General features: G+C 46.4%; 2 protein-coding genes across 2 annotated transcripts; both read left to right on the forward strand.

Moving 5' to 3' along the window:
• Nucleotides 1-3,712: 3,712 nt before the first annotated feature.
• On the forward strand, nt 3,713-11,818 carry LOC140548781 (galectin-8-like). The gene is made up of 9 exons (XM_072671936.1): nt 3,713-3,767; nt 7,746-8,026; nt 8,204-8,306; nt 8,933-9,101; nt 9,193-9,343; nt 9,554-9,656; nt 9,738-9,906; nt 10,112-10,262; nt 10,384-11,818. Coding segments are annotated over exons 2-9 (1,122 nt in total). The 5' UTR covers nt 3,713-3,767; nt 7,746-7,752; the 3' UTR covers nt 10,386-11,818.
• A 2,686-nt stretch (nt 11,819-14,504) lies between these two features.
• Nucleotides 14,505-15,607, forward strand: LOC140548782 (caspase b-like). Its single transcript, XM_072671937.1, has 3 exons — nt 14,505-14,544; nt 15,113-15,399; nt 15,485-15,607. Exons 2-3 carry the CDS (start codon nt 15,120-15,122, stop codon nt 15,541-15,543), a joined length of 339 nt encoding a protein of 112 aa, XP_072528038.1. The 5' UTR covers nt 14,505-14,544; nt 15,113-15,119; the 3' UTR covers nt 15,544-15,607.
• The last annotated feature ends 4,393 nt before the right edge of the window (nt 15,608-20,000 follow it).

The raw sequence follows: 20,000 nt of genomic DNA on the forward strand, positions 1-20,000 counted from the left end.
TTACACTGCAGACTGAAACATATCCACAACCTTTACACTGCAGTCTGACACATATCCACAACCTTTACACTGCAGTCTGAAACATATCCACAACCTTTACACTGCAGACTGAAACATATCCACAACTTTTACACTGCAGACTGAAACATCCACAACCTTTACACTGCAGACTGAAACATATCCACAACCTTTACACTGCAGTCTGACACATATCCACAACCTTTACACTGCAGTCTGAAACATATCCACAACCTTTACACTGCAGACTGAAACATATCCACAACCTTTACACTGCAGACTGAAACATATCCACAACTTTTACACTGCAGACTGAAACATATCCACAACTTTTACACTGCAGACTGAAACATCCACAACCTTTACACTGCAGTCTCAAACATCCACAACCTTTACACTGCAGTCTGAAACATATCCACAACCTTTACACTGCAGACTGAAACATATCCACTACCTTTACACTGCAGACTGAAACATATCCACTACCTTTACACTGCAGACTGAAACATATCCATATTTAGCTTTGCTAAACTACACACACTCAGTCACACACACACACACACTCAGTCACACACACACACACACACACTCAGTCACACACACAAACACACACACTCAGTCACACACTCAGTCACACACACACACACTCAGTCACACACACACACACACTCAGTCACACACACAAACACACACACTCAGTCACACACTCAGTCACACACACACACACTCAGTCACACACACACACTCAGTCACACACACACAAACACACTCAGTCCCACACACACTCAGTCACACACACACACACACACAGTCACACACACACACACACTCAGTCACACACACACACTCAGTCACACACACAAACACACACACTGAGTCACACACTCAGTCACACACACACACACTCAGTCACACACACACACACACTCAGTCACACACACAAACACACACACTCAGTCTCACACGCACACACTCAGTCCCACACACACACACACACACACTCAGTCCCACACACAAACACACACACTCAGTCCCACACACACACACACACACACTCAGTCCCACACACAAACACACACACTCAGTCACACACTCAGTCACACACACACACACTCAGTCACACACACACACACACTCAGTCCCACACACAAACACACACACTCAGTCACACACACTCACACAAACAGGGTCTCATCTGTACTCAAACAATAGACACCACCGGTCAGCCCTCAGGCCTGTGTGTGTGTGTGTGTGTGTGTGTGTAAGAGAGAGCTCTTTTATTTGTAGGTTACTAACTCATCGTCCATATGCCCATTCAATTACACACGCACACACACACACACTCAGTCACACACACAAACACACACACTCAGTCACACACACACACACTCAGTCACACACTCAGTCACACACACACACACTCAGTCACACACTCAGTCACACACACACACACACACACATGCACATACACAGGCACACACACACCCACGCACATACACACACATACGCGCACACACGCACACACGCACATACGCACATACACACGCACACACACACACACACATGCACATACACAGGCACACACACACCCACGCACATACACAGGCACACACACACACGCACATACACACACATACGCGCACACACGCACACAGCAGGGAGTTGCAGTAGGAGTTCAGTCTCAGTGAGGATTTATTCAGTCTGTAACAGGTGTAGCCAATGAGAACAATACAGGCAGTGTGTGTGTGTGTGTGTGTGTGTGTGTGTGTGTGTGTGAAGCAGGATGGAGTGTGTACTGTGATATACTGAATTACACTAACTGAAGTTATTACACTGTAATTCAGTATAAACTACACTCCAGTTACTGCAGTGTATTTCAGTACATCACACTATAAACTACACTCCAGTTACTGCAGTGTAATTGAGTATAAACTACACTCCAGTTACTGCAGTGTATTTCAGTACATCACACTATAAACTACACTCCAGTTACTGCAGTGTAATTCAGTATAAACTACACTCCAGTTACTGCAGTGTAATTCAGTACATCACACTATAAACTACACTCCAGTTACTGCAGTGTAATTCAGTATAAACTACACTCCAGTTACTGCAGTGTAATTCAGTACATCACACTATAAACTGGTGAAGGTCTTCTCACTGGTGAAGGTCTTCTCACTGACGAAGGTCTTCTCACTGACGAAGGTCTTCTCACTGGTGAAGGTCTTCTCACTGACGAAGGTCTTCTCACTGGTGAAGGTCTTCTCACTGACGAAGGTCTTCTCACTGACAAAGTTCTTCTCACTGGTGAAGGTCTTCTCACTGAAGAGGGTCTCTCATGGGATGGGATCTCCTCACTAGTGGGGGACTTCTCACTGGCAGGGTCTCCTTATGGAACTCGCAGGGGACTCCTGGTGGTGCCTCTGTAAACTAAAGAACTAATGTCAACACACTGAAACTGAAAAGTATCAAATACCATTACATTGAAGTCTGGAAAGTGGAGTTTAATCCCGTCTGATTGGTTGGATTTGAAATGGTGGAACTGTGAAGCAGAATGAGGGAAACATTAGTCTTTGTTCCAGACATTATTACTGTTGTTCAGTAAAGGTAACAAAAAATAAGGTTGAGTGTGAAAGAATAACAGCCTTTAACCGATGTAAATATGTGGCCTTGAGTCACCTCATTTAAACCAATAAAAAACCTCATTCAAGCATTTTATGACATCTGCTTCCTCAGAATCAGACTAAAGACTCTAGTTAAGCTGAGCGTCAGTGAAGGAGTAAAGGTCCTTTATGTAAAATTGTGGCCACGCTTTATAATCCATACTGTTTCTGTTTTGTTTATCACTGCAGAGAAACAAATGAGGAGGTGTTATTATAGAACAGTGAATTCACTGGGGAGGATATTATGATTCTGAGAAAGCGGAGTTCACACTCTTTTATTGGTTTAAAGATTGTGTGAATTACTCCGTATACCTTTTGGTACATGTAATGCACCTGGGACGTTCAGCGATTAATGCAGCATATTTTAGGAGTCCAGTGGCTCCAGTTGCTTTAGTTGTATTTACACACGTAACCCTCGGCTAATGAAGGATAATCTCACAATGGTCACAGAAATAACTTTAATCTTACAAAAGTAATAACCCTGAACCTGAACTCTGTGAATAACAGCTGAATTCAGAAGATGTTTTATCAAGAAGGCCAATCAACAGGCACAAGGACAAATGGAGTAATCTTAGAGGAAACGCTTACCTCTGCTCAATCTAAGGACAGTCCATCACTGATCTTGTTTTTAGGGGAAAGTATAACATTTTGGATTCATGGCGTCCACAGCCCTTTAAAGATAGTGGCTTGATCAAATGTGGATATGCCAGTGTACACTGTAGTGTCTGTAGATGTGTCTAAGCCCCCAGGAAACGCTCATCATACAGAGATGAGGCTTTGTGAGCTGGACTCACAGTCCTACAATCAATACGACTGGACAGGAGTGTGACCGCCCGAATGAACTGGAATGGAAAGACATCGGTGTAGCAGCATGTGTCCACACAGGGAGGTGAAACTGGACCTGTGAGTTAACCAAATTAGTGAGGGAGGGACAGCGCAGACATGGGCACTGCTGATTTTATTATGTAAACACAGAAAAGCTCTATATAAATCCTGCTCAGACACACTGCTGAAACCTCACCACCACCATCATCATCATCATCATCACCATCACACTCCTACCAAGCAAACCCTGTCCGCTGCAAGGTAAGACCTTCTCAGAGCTGCTGTTTCAGACACTCCTGCTACTGAATCCAGAGTCTTAGCCTCCATATCGCATCATATCCACAGACATTAGGCTTCCCAGGACACTCAGGATACCCAGTTTAAAACTGTTGTGTTGGAATCCTGGGCAAGTCAGTGTTGTGTAACGTACTGTAGGGTGTACTGTAGGGTGTAATGTAGGGAGTACTGTAGGGTGTAATGTAGGGTGTACTGTAGGGTGTACTGTAGGGAATACTGTAGGGTGTGATGTAGGGTGTGCTGTAGGATGTAATGTAGGGTGTACTGTAGGGTGTACTGCAGGGTGTAATGTAGGGTGTACTGTAGGGTGTACTGTAGGGAATACTGTAGGGTGTACTGTAGGGTGTACTGTAGGGTGTAATGTAGGGTGTGCTGTAGGATGTAATGTAGTGTGTAATGTAATGTGTAATGTAGGGTGTAATGTAGGGAATAATGTATGGTGTAATGTAGGGTGTACTGTAGGATGTAATGTAGGGTGTACTGTGGAGTGTAATGTAGGGTGTAATGTAGGGTGTGCTGTAGGATGTAATGTAGGGTGTACTGTAGGGTGTACTGTAGGGTGTACTGTAGGGTGTACTGTAGGATGTAATGTAGTGTGTAATGTAATGTGTAATGTAGGGTGTAATGTAGGGAATAATGTATGGTGTAATGTAGGGTGTACTGTAGGATGTAATGTAGGGTGTACTGTGGAGTGTAATGTAGGGTGTAATGTAGGGTGTGCTGTAGGATGTAATGTAGGGTGTACTGTAGGGTGTACTGCAGGGTGTAATGTAGGGTGTACTGTAGGGTGTACTGTAGGGAATACTGTAGGGTGTGATGTAGGGTGTGCTGTAGGATGTAATGTAGGGTGTACTGTAGGGTGTACTGTAGGGTGTACTGTAGGGTGTACTGTAGGGTGTACTGTAGGGTGTACTGTAGGATGTAATGTAGTGTGTAATGTAATGTGTAATGTAGGGTGTAATGTAGGGAATAATGTATGGTGTAATGTAGGGTGTACTGTAGGATGTAATGTAGTGTGTAATGTAATGTGTAATGCAGGGTGTAATGTAGGGAATAATGTATGGTGTAATGTAGGGTGTACTGTAGGATGTAATGTAGTGTGTAATGTAATGTGTAATGTAGGGTGTAATGTAGGGAATAATGTATGGTGTAATGTAGGGTGTACTGTAGGGAATAATGTAGGGTGTACTGTAGGGTGTAATGTAGGGAGTACTGTAATGTGTAATGTAGGGTGTAATGTAGGGAATAATGTATGGTGTAATGTAGGGTGTACTGTAGGATGTAATGTAGTGTGTAATGTAATGTGTAATGTAGGGTGTAATGTAGGGAATAATGTATGGTGTAATGTAGGGTGTACTGTAGGATGTAATGTAGGGTGTACTGTGGAGTGTAATGTAGGGTGTAATGTAGGGTGTAATGTAGGGTGTAATGTAGGGAATACTATAGGGTGTAATGTAGTGTGTAATGTAGGGTATATTGTGGAGTGTAATGTAGTGTGTAATGTAGGATGTAATGTAGGGAATACTATGGGGTGTAATGTAGGGTGTAATGTAGGGTATATTGTGGAGTGTAATGTAGTGTGTAATGTAGGATGTAATGTAGGGAATACTATAGGGTGTAATGTAGGGTGTAATGTATGGTGTAATGTAGGGTGTACTGTAGGATGTAATGTAGTGTGTAATGTAATGTGTAATGTAGGGTGTAATGTAGGGAATAATGTATGGTGTAATGTAGGGTGTACTGTAGGATGTAATGTAGGGTGTACTGTGGAGTGTAATGTAGGGTGTAATGTAGGGTGTAATGTAGGGTGTAATGTAGGGAATACTATAGGGTGTAATGTAGTGTGTAATGTAGGGTATATTGTGGAGTGTAATGTAGTGTGTAATGTAGGATGTAATGTAGGGAATACTATGGGGTGTAATGTAGGGTGTAATGTAGGGTATATTGTGGAGTGTAATGTAGTGTGTAATGTAGGATGTAATGTAGGGAATACTATAGGGTGTAATGTAGGGTGTAATGTAGGGAATCCTGTATGGTGTACTGTAGGGTGTAATGTAGGGTGTAATGTAGGGTGTAATGTAGGGAATCCTGTATGGTGTACTGTAGGGTGTAATGTAGGATGTAATGTAGGGAATACTATGGGGTGTAATGTAGGGTGTAATGTAGGGTATATTGTGAAGTGTAATGTAGTGTGTAATGTAGGATGTAATGTAGGGAATACTATAGGGTGTAATGTAGGGTGTAATGTAGGGAATCCTGTATGGTGTACTGTAGGGTGTACTGTAGGGTGTAATGTAGGGAGTACTGTAGGGTGTAATGTAGGGAGTACTGTAGTGTGTACTATAGGGTGTACGGTAGTGTGTAATGTAGGGAGTACTGTAGGGTGTAATGTAGAGAATTCTATAGGGTGTACTGTAGGGTGTAATGTAGGGAGTACTGTAGTGTGTAATGTAGGGAATAATGTAGGGTGTACTGTAGGGTGTAATGTAGGGAATAATGTAGGGTGTACTGTAGGGTGTAATGTAGGGTGTAATGTAGGGAATAATGTAGGGTGTACTGTAGGGAGTACTGTGGGGTGTACTGTAGGGTGTAATGTAGGGAGTACTGTAGGGAGTACTGTAGGGTGTAATGTAGTGTGTAATGTAGGGAATACCATAGGGTGTAATGTAGGGTGTAATGTAGATAATACTGTAGGGTGTACTGTAGGGTGTACTGTACGGAGTACTGTAGGTTGTACTGTAGAGTGTAATGTAGTGTGTAATGTAGGGAGTACTGTAGGGAGTACTGTAGGGTGTAATGTAGGGTGTAATGTAGGGAATACCATAGGGTGTAATGTAGGGTGTAATGTAGATAATACTGTAGGGTGTACTGTAGGGTGTACTGTACGGAGTACTGTAGGGTGTACTGTAGAGTGTAATGTAGAGTGTAATGTAGGGAATACTGTAGGGTGTAATGTAGGGTGTACTGTAGGGTGTACTGTATGGAGTACTGTAGGGTGTACTGTAGAGTGTAATGTAGAGTGTAATGTAGGGAGTACTGTAGGGTGTACTATAGGGTGTAATGTAGGGAATACTGTAGGGTGTAATGTAGGGTGTAATGTAGGGAGTACTGTAGTGTGTAATGTAGTGTGTAATATAGGGAATACTATAGGGTGCAATGTAGGGAATACTGCAGGGTGTAATGTGAGTGTAATTTAGGGAGTGCTGTAGGGTGTACGGTAGTGTGTAATGTAGGGAATACTGTAGGGTGTACTGTAATGTGTAATGTAGGAGTACCATAGGGTGTAATGTAGTGTGTAATGTAGGGTTTAATGTAGGGTGTACTGTAGGGTGTAATGTAGGGAATACTATAGGGTGTATTGTAGGGAATACTGTAGGGTGTAATGTAGGGAATACTGTAGGGTGTAATGTGTGTAATGTAGGGAATACTATAGGGTGTAATGTAGGGAATACTGTAGGGTGTAATGTAGGGAATACTGTAGGGTGTAATGTGTGTAATGTAGGGAATACTATAGGGTGTAATGTAGGGAATACTGTAGGGTGTAATGTAGGGAGTACTGTAGGGTGTAATGTAGGGAATACTATAGGGTGTATTGTAGGGTGTAATGTAGGGAATACTGTAGGGTGTACTGTAGAGTGTAATGTAGGGTGTAATGTAGGGTGTACTATAGGGTGTATTGTAGGGTGTAATGTAGGGAATACTGTAGGGGCTCTAGAGCAGGGGTAACAGGGGCAACAGGGGCTGGAGTCCAGCATGTTTAGCCAATTTCCCTGATCTACTAATAGGAAGCCCAAGGTGTGAGCTGCCTGATGTGGGGTGAGCTGGTGTTGAATGACCCAGTAGAGAGTACTGATCTGTAATTGGAGTAATGAATCTTATTGATGAAAGGAAATTAATATTGTATATTGTATTAAATAATATTATGGATTTTCTTGCATCCAGAATCCAAATGGCTGAAGAAACCAAACTCTGTGAGCTTCTTCAGAATGTTCTGGAGAACCTGAATGCTGAGGATCTGGCGAGATTTCAGACGCACCTGGTGCAGGGGGTGGTGGACAACTGTCCTACCATACCAGAATGCAAACTGCAGCATGCCACTGTGCAGGCCACTGTCAGTCAGGTGCTTCAGGTCTATAAAGGAAAATATGCTGTTGAGATCTGTGAGACAGCCCTGAGGATCATGGACCACAAACATCTGGCTCAGAGCCTGGCGGGAATAAAAGGTAATGGTGCAGATACATTCAAATACCTTCAGAAACCATTAAGAACCATAACGATTAAAGGCCTGTCAGTGCCACCGACTACCCAGGTTTCACACTGAGCAAAAAGAAGAAGAAGAAGAAGAAGACCTCATTTGTTCATTTCACTCTCTTCTACCTTCTTCATGCTTTCCTGTCTAGGATCTCTTCAACCAGCGGTTCCATTTCAACAGATTCTGTACGATGGACTCAAGAACCAAACAGTGATCACCATCCAAGGACAGGTCAAACTAAATGCTGAGCGGTAAGACATTTACATTTATGGCATTTAGTGACTTTCAGAAGAGCTTCACTGTCCAATCAGAAGATCTCACTAAGCAGTGTGAACAGACTAGAGTCCATAGATCCCTCTAGTCTTAGATACTGCCCAATTCTGACACCCACCTACAGAATATACAGCTAGATACAGAACCTACACTACACTGACTGTCAGAGACCGCGGCCTAAGACATTCAGGTTCAAGAGTCAAAACGTTTGTCTGGATGTTGGGGCGAGTCGAGCTATGCTTGAAGCTGAAAAGGGCTCTTGGTACTGAACAGTGTTTTACCATCAGGTAGGGAGGGGCTGGTCCAGTCTTGGCTTTGTATGCCAGAGGAAGGAAGGAGTAGTAATGAAACCTTGTGATGATGAGGAACTGAAGGAGCACCTAGATGATCTCCCTATAGGGAAGGGTTGAAGTCTCTGAATGTTGTAGAGTACTGGAGCTAGAGTGACCAGGAGGTTTTCGAAGGAGATGGCAAGATCACCTTTAGACCATTAGAACAGAGCAAGCATCTCCAGTATCTTGATATGTTCCACAGCAGTTTCACTCTTCTAAGCCTTTTTAGCATCTGGAATTTAACTTAAATCTCAAGCTCTCTCTTCCTGTAGGTTTCACATCAACCTCTACAAAGACAATGATGTAGCTTTTCATTTCAACCCCCGATTCAACGAGAATGGGAAGAAGGTGATCATGAGGAACAGTAAGATTAGATATAGTTGGGGAACCGAGGAAAGAAAACTGTCCTCCTTTCCTTTCACACCTGGGAAACCTTTTGAGGTGAGAGTTGAGTACAGACTCTGTTCTGGGGGTGAGGAACCCACATTCAGACCCTGTCCAGTTCAGGAAGTGAACTCTGTCTGTGTTTCAGGTGAAGATTCTGTGCACCGATTCTGAGTTCAGAGTGGAGGTTGATAAGAAGTATCTGCTGAGTTACTCCCACCGCATCAAGAACTTCACTCAGATAAGAAAACTCACGGTTAAACGAGACGTCTTCGTTACGGGTGTGAGCATCGATCCGGGTACGTACTTCTACACAGCACCTTTATATCCTGACCCCTGATCCTGCATTAAGAGAAGTATGAACCTTCTCTGAGTGAAGTATGGTGGTGCAGCAGAGTCTAAAGTGGGTGGATTTCTAATTTCGAGAACATGCCCACAATTTTTGAATTGATCACATAAAAGGTGACCACAAACCTGTCCTACTGGTAACCCCAGGCTTTCCTTTCCAGTGCCTCTGTGGATGACTGCACCATCTGCACATGTCCTGAATGATGTCATCTCTGAGAACATGTCCATCACCATCCCTGGACACGTCAAGCCCAATGCTAAAGTGTAAGAACAGTCCTGCACAGGCAGCTGTATTTCATTTCCTCTGAAGCTGTTTACTGAAAACCACCATTTCTGCTCCTTCAGGTTCACCATTGATGTGATGAAGGACAATGACGTACTCTTCCATTTCAAACCACACTTCTCTGATGATGGGAAACACTGGATTGTGAGGAACAGCTTCATCTGCAACCAGTGGGGCTCTGAGGAAACAGAAACCCCTTCCTTCCCATTTGCACGTGGAAAACCTTTCCTGGTGAGTGGAGAGTGTAGAGATTCCATCCAGCTTTAGGTTCTACCTGACCTACCTGCCAGAACACCTGTAATAATAGCCGCACCTGCATCTGATGGGCTTCGTAATCTCAGAAGAAGAGTCAGGAATTTAGTATGTGTGTAACCTGGCAGGTTCAGCGCTCTCCTTTTAGAGAACTGGGTTCCACTGATTAGGTTCTCATTCACAGGTGAAGATCTTGTGCACCAACAAGGAGTTCAAAGTGCAAGTCAATGGGTTCCACCTGCTGGACTTCAAATACAGACAGTTTGACTTCACCAAGATCAACAAAGTCGAAATCTGTCAGGACGTCATCGCCTGGGGCGTCGGCGTGGAGCCATGTAGGTATTCTATACCACACCTTGGTGGTCCTCAGGGGTCTTCACTAAAGCCTTCTGATTATTTATTAACTGTATAGTTTTCCCTTTCCTGACATCACTGTTCTCCATGTTCTGTCTGCAGGATCTGTTCAGGAAGCTGGAACTCATCAGAACCTGATCTGGGGGTTCTGGATTCAGATCACCATCATTTAATCTCTCTGTTTTCTCTGCTGGAACCAATCAATCAGTCGGTGATCTGAACCTATCTCTGTCTTTAATCATTAACTGATATTAAATCTAGAATTCAGGCCTGATATAGACCGGTGTAGACAGATGTAGACAGGTGTAGACAGGTGTAGACAGACGTAGACAGATATAGATAGATGTAGACAGATGTAGACAGATGTAGGTAGATATAGGCAGATGTAGACAGATGTAGACAGATATAGGTAGATATAGGCAGATATAGGCAGATGTAGGTAGATATAGACAGATATAGACAGATGTAGACAGATGTAGATGGATATAAACAGATGTAGACAGATGTAGGTAGATATAGGCAGATGTAGGTAGATATAGACAGATATAGACAGATGTAGACAGATGTAGATGGATATAAACAGATATAGACAGATGTAGACAGATGTAGATGGATATAAACAGATGTAGACAGATGTAGGTAGATATAGGCAGATGTAGACAGATATAGGTAGATATAGGCAGATGTAGATGGATATAAACAGATGTAGACAGATATAGGTAGATATAGGCAGATGTAGGTAGATATAGACAGATGTAGACAGATGTAGGTAGATATAGGCAGATGTAGGTAGATATAGACAGATGTAGGTAGATATAGGCAGATGTAGGTAGATATAGACAGATGTAGACAGATGTAGGTAGATATAGACAGATAGGTAGATATAGACAGATGTAGACAGATGTAGGTAGATATAGACAGATGTAGACAGATGTAGGTAGATATAGGCAGATGTAGACAGATATAGGTAGATATAGGCAGATGTAGACAGATATAGGTAGATGTAGACAGATGTAGGTAGATATAGACAGATGTAGACAGATGTAGGTAGATATAGGCAGATGTAGATGGATATAAACAGATGTAGACAGATGTAGGTAGATATAGGCAGATGTAGGTAGATGTAGACAGATAGGTAGATATAGACAGATGTAGACAGATGTAGGTAGATATAGACAGATAGGTAGATATAGACAGATGTAGACAGATGTAGGTAGATATAGACAGATGTAGACAGATGTAGGTAGATATAGGCAGATGTAGACAGATATAGGTAGATATAGGCAGATGTAGACAGATATAGGTAGATGTAGACAGATGTAGGTAGATATAGACAGATGTAGACAGGTAGATATAGACAGATATAGACAGATGTAGGTAGATATAGACAGATGTAAACTGATGTGTACAGGTATAGACGGGTATAGACGGGTGTAGACAGAAAGGTGGTGTAAATGTCTATGGCCTGGTTGATTGTTTGGCCTGGTTGATTGCTTAAACAGCTCAATAAAACTCTGCAGTCTAATTCTCTCCAGTCCAGCAGCGTCTGAGTCCTGATTTCAGAAGGAGCAATTACTGCGCGGGTGTCCCCATACTTTTGTCCTGCAGACACCAGACACACTTAGCATGAGTTACTCCAGCCAGGTTTGCTAACCTGCCTCTGAGCTGACCACAGGGATGGAGATTATTGATAGTGCTTGACCTTCACCTATGGTCCAATCAGGCCGTAAATACAGAGCAAAACTAGCTTAGCGATCTGCTAAAAGACCCCACGGAAACGAAAGGAACCTTCTCCGGGCGGCTTCAGACAGGCAGTGAGGACGCTGAGCCCCAAGACGAGGAGCAAATCTGAAAGTAAAAGAAGACGATGTGTTTGTGCTGACTGCCGTGAAGCGACCCGGGGAGTTCACCACTCACCACACTGCACGTACGCCTCGGTTTCAGGTCACGCTGAGCAACTCGCAAGAGCTGCAGTGTGTGAACACACTCCTCTAGACCACTGACGTCTGTCTGGTCACGTTCTGTCTGTCCACCACTGCCAGGGAACCGGTTTACAGGATAACTGAATATACCCAATAACATCAGGCATCCAAAGAGTCTGACCCGCTGCAGGTCTGTACAGGAGGCAGGGCCAGTGACCAATAGGTTGAGGAGTTGCCAGAGTTGGACATGACCATGGACGGGGCTGAACAACTGCCTCCAACCGCCCGGGCAGCGCAGTTAAGCAAGCCAGGCTGGTCCAGCAAGTAAGAATCCGCCCCCGGACTTTGTTCCTGCTGCAGCCTCGCTGCTCAGGCGGCTGGAACAAAGTCCTGGGGTGGATTTCATTACTTGCTGGACCTGATATCCCATGTCCAGAAGCTGCAAAAGACCATTAACATACGCAATCAGACCTATGGCCTCCCAGGTGGTTGCCATGTTTTTACATGCAGTTGCTATGCTGTCCCAGGTGGTTGCTAGGTGATTGTTAGAATGCCATGTCCAATGGTTGCTATGCTAAGGTGGTTGCTGTGTAACGGCTAGGCTGTTGCTTTGCTAAGGCCTTTGATCTCTCTACTTGGAAACGAGGTGGGTCTAAATGAGGTAAGAAGGAAGGAAGGAAGGCCGAGTGAAGCCGAGTGAATGAGTCGGACAGTCTGACCTCAAGGTCGGGGTAGCCAGGGTGTTGTACTGAAGTAAACAGCATCAAGCTGGAAGGTCTGATGATCAGCACTAAACTAGTCTGGTCAGAATTCGGCTGAATAATGAGCGAGTTACCTCTGGTCCAATCAGGAGAACCTCTCAGGATCGTGTCTCAGTACCCGTGGCTGTTCTGGGTGCTCAGCCTCAGTCATGTCCGCCATATTGGAGAGGTCAAGATCTGCTTGTAACAGATGCAGATGGGATGTTGCCCCTCGTGCTGCTTTTAGTAATGGAATCATCCTCAGTAGAATGATGCTTTTCTAGAACTGCTGTCAGCGCAGAGTTAGCTCTGCTGCAGTGTGGGCATGGGTGGCATCCTCCCAGCAGTGCTAGCATCATCTGATAGGAGGGTTCCAGATAGTGGGGGCGGGTCTGGGAATGACTAAACTGGGAGGAAAACTGGGAAAAATCCCCCCAAACCAAAAAACACCAAAACACCAGTTTACAGTAACTGGTCTGAAGTGCGGTCAGCCTGACTGCTGAGACAGCCAGCGGAGGGAGTGCAGACTGAGCTGGACTGAGCTGGTCTGAGCTGGGAGCTGCTGGTGGTGACGGTGATGATGGTGGTGATGATGGTGGTGGTGGTGTTTTCAGAAGAGTGAAGAGGTGTGAGCTTTTAACTCGATCACAACGTATTCACACACACAACAAAGTGTGAACTGAAACTAGTGTGTGTGCAGTATGTGAGTCCTAGGCGCGCGCACACACACACACACACACATAAAAGTTGCTTAATCAGCGCAAACAGATTTTTTGATTCCTTTGTATCTCAATTTAATCACATTTTCTATCATAATATTAATAACAAATAATAATATTAAAATATGCAGCTCTACACAAGATGAAAGGAAATCGTCAATAAAATATAAACACTATAAAGTGTCTGTGTGTGTGTGTGTGTGTGTGTCATAATAAAATAATAAGAAATGGTCAGAAGTTGTCAGCAGTAACAGTCAGTACAGATAAATGCACATAAATACACTGTATGTCCAAAAGTTTGTGGACACCCCTTCTAATAAAGCATTCAGCTACTTTAAGCTGCACCCATTGCTGACAGATGTGCAGATGCACACACACAGCTTGTCTAATCCCTGTAAAGAAGTATTGCCAATAGAATAGGACTAATTAACAGGACCCTTTTGGCTCCATGCTGCCTAATGCCAGGCGTGGACTAGAGGGGAATAAAGCCCCCCAGCATTGAGCTGTGGAAGAACTGTGTATGGGATGAATTTGGGAGTTCGGGACGATGAATGCAATCAAATCCTCACAGCAATGCTCCTCCAGAATCTAGTGGAAAGTCTTCTTCTCTGGACAGTAGAGACAGTTACTCCAACAATATGCAAGATCAGCTCTTTAATACCGCTGATTTCAGAAGAAGCAGTGAAGGAGCAGGTGTCCCAATACTTTTGTCCATATTTGGAGATGTGGAAAAGCAAGATCATGATAAGGGCTGGTGCAGATTTCTGCATATATTACTGATGTCACGCATGTCATTAGTGAGTGCTATATAAGTCCTGGTAAGGCGGTGCAGCTGATAGACCGCCATCTCTGCCTGAGCTTGGAGCGTTGGACCACTGAAAGGTAGGAGATGACATTGTCTGACCTTCATGATTCTGTTCAGCATTGTTCTCCAGTCTTTACAGAACCCTAGAACTGATACCGGTACTCAGAAGGTGCTGGATGTCCTTGCTAGTGGGCTAGTTAGAAGAACTAGGAGAGGGTTTGGCTCCTTTTCTCCTTGATGGAGATGTAAACCTCAGGTTCCGAGCCCTGGTCCTGGAGAACCCTTATCCTGGACAGGTGGTGTTGTTTTCCACTCAGAGACCCCCAGTACAAGTCCTTTCAGTAGTCCTTTCAGAGTTCTCAGATTATCCAGCGGGAATGTTCTGTGTGAAGAACTCCTGCTTTGTGAAATACCCACCACAACAGCTCATCACGATATTCTATTAGTTTTACTAGTAACAAACACAGAGAACTGCCGTCTTTTCTGGAGTGGCTTTATTAAACCTTGCTACAATATACAGAGATGGACAATTCAGGTCCAGAAAGTGAAAATCCACCCCAGGATTTTGCTCCAACTGCCCGGGGCAGCAGATTTTTCCTTCTGAATTTTTTCAATCCCCAAAAATAACATTTTTATCTCATCCAGTGTCTAGATGGCAAATAAAGTTAGAGTCCAGGAGATTCTCCTGAAAGCTCTGGAGAACCTGAATGCTGATGAGCTGAAGAGGTTCCAGTGGCACCTGGTCCAAGGCGTGCTGGACGGGCTTCCCCCCATGGCAAAGGCCAAAGTGGAGGGCGTCTCTCTGGATGAAACCATCAGTCAACTGATGCAATTCTACGATGATAAACCTGCAGTAACGGTCACTGCAACAGCTCTCAGACGCATGAACCAGAACCAGCTGGCTCGGAAGCTGGACGAGGCTCTCCTGACAGGTAAGGAGCTTTCCTCTAGGCAGTGAAACATGACAGACATTTTTAACATGAGACCTACGAGTCTGACCATCTCTCTGTTCTGCAGAATTTGTTCAGGGGCATTTGGAGGGCAACACCGGAAAGGACCTCATTCCTAATGCCTGAAGCATCTACTGTTCTCCTGACCCACCCTGAAACCAGTGAAACCAATAAACTGAGCTGAATAAGATCCTCCTGTCTCTCCTCGTGTCTTATTTATAACCTCATTAACCTGCTTTCAGACCTGACCTTCAGCATGGTCCTCAGGGTTCTACCTATAGAAGCACTGCATAACACAGAACACTGACGTCTACACACAAGAACCTGCTCCTTCATAGGTTTCCTATTTGGAATAATGCCATCAGCATATGTTGGTTAGAAGAGACTGCAGAGGGGGGCGAGAGCTCAGAACTCTGGACTGAGGTTCAGGGGGCTTCTGCTCTTATGCTGAGTCGACTGAGTGCAAACAGAACTTCAGAGGGTTTGCAGTGGAGGTATATGAGGTCGGACAGGTTCGGTAGGTCAGGTTGTAGGTGGTGTTTGGATTTAGCAGTACACTGTGCAGCTGGTGAGTAATACAAATTTGAGCCCCTAATGATCAAGCTGAGGGAAACCGAGGTAGGCGAAAGCACCTTGGGACATAGGAAGAAACCTTGAGAGGAACCAAGGCTCGGTAGTTGGCCAGTTCACCCCAGATGGCGGCTCAGTTGTCAAGGCAAGGGGAACTGTTCTCAAAGGCAAAATGAGAGCAGATGAAGTCTCGGCAGTCCAACAGAGGCAATGACAGAGGCCAACAGCTCTGAAAAGCTCCAGGCGCAGCAAGCATGACCCCCACAGGGAGTCTTAGATTCCAGGGGTGTATGCCAAATCGTGCTGTGCCCCGACGCTGGACAAGTCAGAGGGGCAGTCAATCCGGAGGCTCCCAGGGCAGGCACCAATTTAAGGATGGTGCAGAAAAGTCCTAAAGGGCAGCGACTGAGGTAAAGCAGCATGAGAGCGGCAGGGGTGGCCAAGGGAGGCATGGCTCACAGGGAAGGAACGCTACTTCGCACCTTGGAAGCTGCTGCAGAGCCCAGAGGAAGGTGGAGGTGGAGGTGGAGGCAGGGACAGAGATGTGAGAAGTGGCTGGGCAGAACAGAGAGCCAGAGTGAAGGGAACTGCCATGCAGGCCATTGAAGCCCGGAGGCGTGAAGAGTTGGGAGGTAGCCGGCAGTGTGACATTGAGCAGGGCGTAGTAAGAGGATCTTGGGAGGCTGACGCCCAAGACCTGAAACTGGGGGAGAAGAAAGACTTGGGCTGAAGGGACGAGGACCTGAAGCCATAAGTGCTTGAGACTCAATGGAGGTCAATGGAACAAGAAACTCGGAGGGTGGCCACGTAGGATCTTACGAAGGACAGTGGAGCAGGGGGCATGGAGGGTGGTCCCATTTCCAGAAACTCCAAATGATTCCCATTATAAAGTGTTCAGTCAAACACCAGGATGAGAAGGCCTTTCTTTCAGAGAAGTGAAAGTGCTGAGTAACACAGCCAGCTTGGAGACAGGATGTGAAAGTGAGTCCATGAAGTGGACTGCAGACATCAGCTAACAAACGAGCCCAGACAAACAGAAGGTAACGGACCGCCGCGGTCCGGCTAACAAAGACCAACACACCGATCAGCCATAACATTAGTACCACATGCAGCGGAAGTGAAGAGCACTGATGGTCTGGGTTCAGTGTCTCCTGTCGAGGGGTGGATCTTTCAGGCAGCAGGTGAACAGTCAGTTTTTGAAGGTGATGAAGGTAATGAAGCAGAAGATAAGAACCAAACTGTGATGTTCTAGTCCGGAGAACCCGGCGAAAGGGTCATGGGTGCCCAAGGCTCATCGATGCTCATTGAGGCCCCGCCCACTTAAAGGATTCTGACTGTTAACATTAGTCTTGGTATTCCAGATACCACAGCAGGACACCCTCAGAGGTCTCGTGGAGTCCATGCCTCTATGAGTTGGAGCTGTTGGGCCGGCTCGAGGGGGATCTGTTTGAAGAAGCTGTCACACTGTGCCACCCATGTGGTATCATCCCTGATCACGCTTTTGGGTAGAAACCGAAAAGTGCAAAGACAGACCGGGGAAACTCTGACATGTTGAAACTCAGAACCCAAAATGAAGACAGCTGGGAAACAACAGAGACACCACAAGCCTGAAGTGAAACCAGTCACTGAAACACAGTATCCCCCACACACAGACAGAACACCCACAATCCCTAGCATCGCTAGCAGTGGGGTCAGATCTCAGAGCAGTGGGGTCAGATCTCAGAGCAGTCGGGGTCAGATCTCAGAGCAGTCAGGGTCAGATCTCAGAGCAGTCGGGGTCAGATCTCAGAGCAGTCAGGGTCAGATCTCAGAACAGTCGGGTAAGATCTCAGAGCAGTCAGGGTCAGATCTCAGAGCAGTCAGGGTCAGATCTCAGAGCAGTCGGGGTCAGATCTCAGAGCAGTCGGGGTCAGATCTCAGAGCAGTGGGGTCAGATCTCAGAGCAGTCAGGGTCAGATCTCAGAGCAGTCGGGGTCAGATCTCAGAGCAGTCGGGGTCAGATCTCAGAGCAGTCGGGGTCAGATCTCAGAGCAGTCAGGGTCAGATCTCAGAGCAGTGGGGTCAGATCTCAGAGCAGTCGGGGTCAGATCTCAGAGCAGTCGGGGTCAGATCTCAGAGCAGTCAGGGTCAGATCTCAGAGCAGTGGGGTCAGATCTCAGAGCAGTCGGGGTCAGATCTCAGAGCAGTCAGGGTCAGATCTCAGAGCAGTCGGGGTCAGATCTCAGAACAGTCGGGGTCAGATCTCAGAACAGTCGGGTAAGATCTCAGAGCAGTCGGGGTCAGATCTCAGAGCAGTCAGGGTCAGATCTCAGAGCAGTCAGGGTCAGATCTCAGAGCAGTGGGGTCAGATCTCAGAGCAGTGGGGTCAGATCTCAGAGCAGTCGGGGTCAGATCTCAGAGCAGTCAGGGTCAGATCTCAGAGCAGTCGGGGTCAGATCTCAGAGCAGTCGGGGTAAGATCTCAGAGCAGTCGGGGTCAGATCTCAGAGCAGTCAGGGTCAGATCTCAGAGCAGTCAGGGTCAGATCTCAGAGCAGTGGGGTCAGATCTCAGAGCAGTGGGGTCAGATCTCAGAGCAGTCGGGGTCAGATCTCAGAGCAGTCAGGGTCAGATCTCAGAGCAGTGGGGTCAGATCTCAGAGCAGTGGGGTCAGATCTCAGAGCAGTCGGGGTCAGATCTCAGAGCAGTCGGGGTCAGATCTCAGAGCAGTGGGGTCAGATCTCAGAGCAGTCAGGGTCAGATCTCAGAGCAGTCGGGGTCAGATCTCAGAACAGTCGGGGTCAGATCTCAGAGCAGTCAGGGTCAGATCTCAGAGCAGTCGGGGTCAGATCTCAGAGCAGTCAGGGTCAGATCTCAGAGCAGTCAGGGTCAGATCTCAGAGCAGTGGGGTCAGATCTCAGAGCAGTGGGGTCAGATCTCAGAGCAGTCGGGGTCAGATCTCAGAGCAGTCGGGGTCAGATCTCAGAGCAGTCAGGGTCAGATCTCAGAGCAGTCGGGGTCAGATCTCAGAGCAGTCGGGGTCAGATCTCAGAGCAGTCGGGGTCAGATCTCAGAGCAGTGGGGTCAGATCTCAGAGCAGTCAGGGTCAGATCTCAGAGCAGTCGGGGTCAGATCTCAGAACAGTCGGGGTCAGATCTCAGAGCAGTCAGGGTCAGATCTCAGAGCAGTCGGGGTCAGATCTCAGAGCAGTCGGGGTCAGATCTCAGAGCAGTGGGGTCAGATCTCAGAGCAGTCAGGGTCAGATCTCAGAGCAGTCGGGGTCAGATCTCAGAGCAGTCGGGGTCAGATCTCAGAGCAGTGGGGTCAGATCTCAGAGCAGTCAGGGTCAGATCTCAGAGCAGTCGGGGTCAGATCTCAGAGCAGTCGGGGTCAGATCTCAGAGCAGTGGGGTCAGATCTCAGAGCAGTCAGGGTCAGATCTCAGAGCAGTCGGGGTCAGATCTCAGAGCAGTCGGGGTCAGATCTCAGAGCAGTCGGGGTCAGATCTCAGAGCAGTGGGGTCAGATCTCAGAGCAGTCGGGGTCAGATCTCAGAGCAGTCGGGGTCAGATCTCAGAGCAGTCGGGGTCAGATCTCAGAGCAGTCAGGGTCAGATCTCAGAGCAGTCGGGGTCAGATCTCAGAGCAGTGGGGTCAGATCTCAGAGCAGTCGGGGTCAGATCTCAGAGCAGTCGGGGTCAGATCTCAGAACAGTCGGGGTCAGATCTCAGAGCAGTCAGGGTCAGATCTCAGAGCAGTCGGGGTCAGATCTCAGAGCAGTCAGGGTCAGATCTCAGAGCAGTCAGGGTCAGATCTCAGAGCAGTGGGGTCAGATCTCAGAGCAGTGGGGTCAGATCTCAGAGCAGTCGGGGTCAGATCTCAGAGCAGTCGGGGTCAGATCTCAGAGCAGTCGGGGTCAGATCTCAGAGCAGTGGGGTCAGATCTCAGAGCAGTCAGGGTCAGATCTCAGAGCAGTCGGGGTCAGATCTCAGAACAGTCGGGGTCAGATCTCAGAGCAGTCAGGGTCAGATCTCAGAGC

The sequence above is a fragment of the Salminus brasiliensis genome, assembly GCF_030463535.1.
Source record: "Salminus brasiliensis chromosome 20 unlocalized genomic scaffold, fSalBra1.hap2 SUPER_20_unloc_4, whole genome shotgun sequence".
Classification (NCBI taxonomy): Eukaryota; Metazoa; Chordata; class Actinopteri; order Characiformes; family Bryconidae; genus Salminus; species Salminus brasiliensis.

Coding starts and splice junctions, on each gene's coding strand:
- LOC140548781 (XM_072671936.1), top strand. CDS start 7,753: ATGGCTGAAGAAACCAAACTCTGTGAGCTTCTTCAGAATGTTCTGGAG. Junction 8,307..8,932: donor GTCAAACTAAATGCTGAGCG/GTAAGACATTTA, acceptor CTCTTCCTGTAG/GTTTCACATCAACCTCTACA. Junction 9,907..10,111: donor CACGTGGAAAACCTTTCCTG/GTGAGTGGAGAG, acceptor TCTCATTCACAG/GTGAAGATCTTGTGCACCAA.
- LOC140548782 (XM_072671937.1), top strand. CDS start 15,120: ATGGCAAATAAAGTTAGAGTCCAGGAGATTCTCCTGAAAGCTCTGGAG. Junction 15,400..15,484: donor GGACGAGGCTCTCCTGACAG/GTAAGGAGCTTT, acceptor TCTGTTCTGCAG/AATTTGTTCAGGGGCATTTG.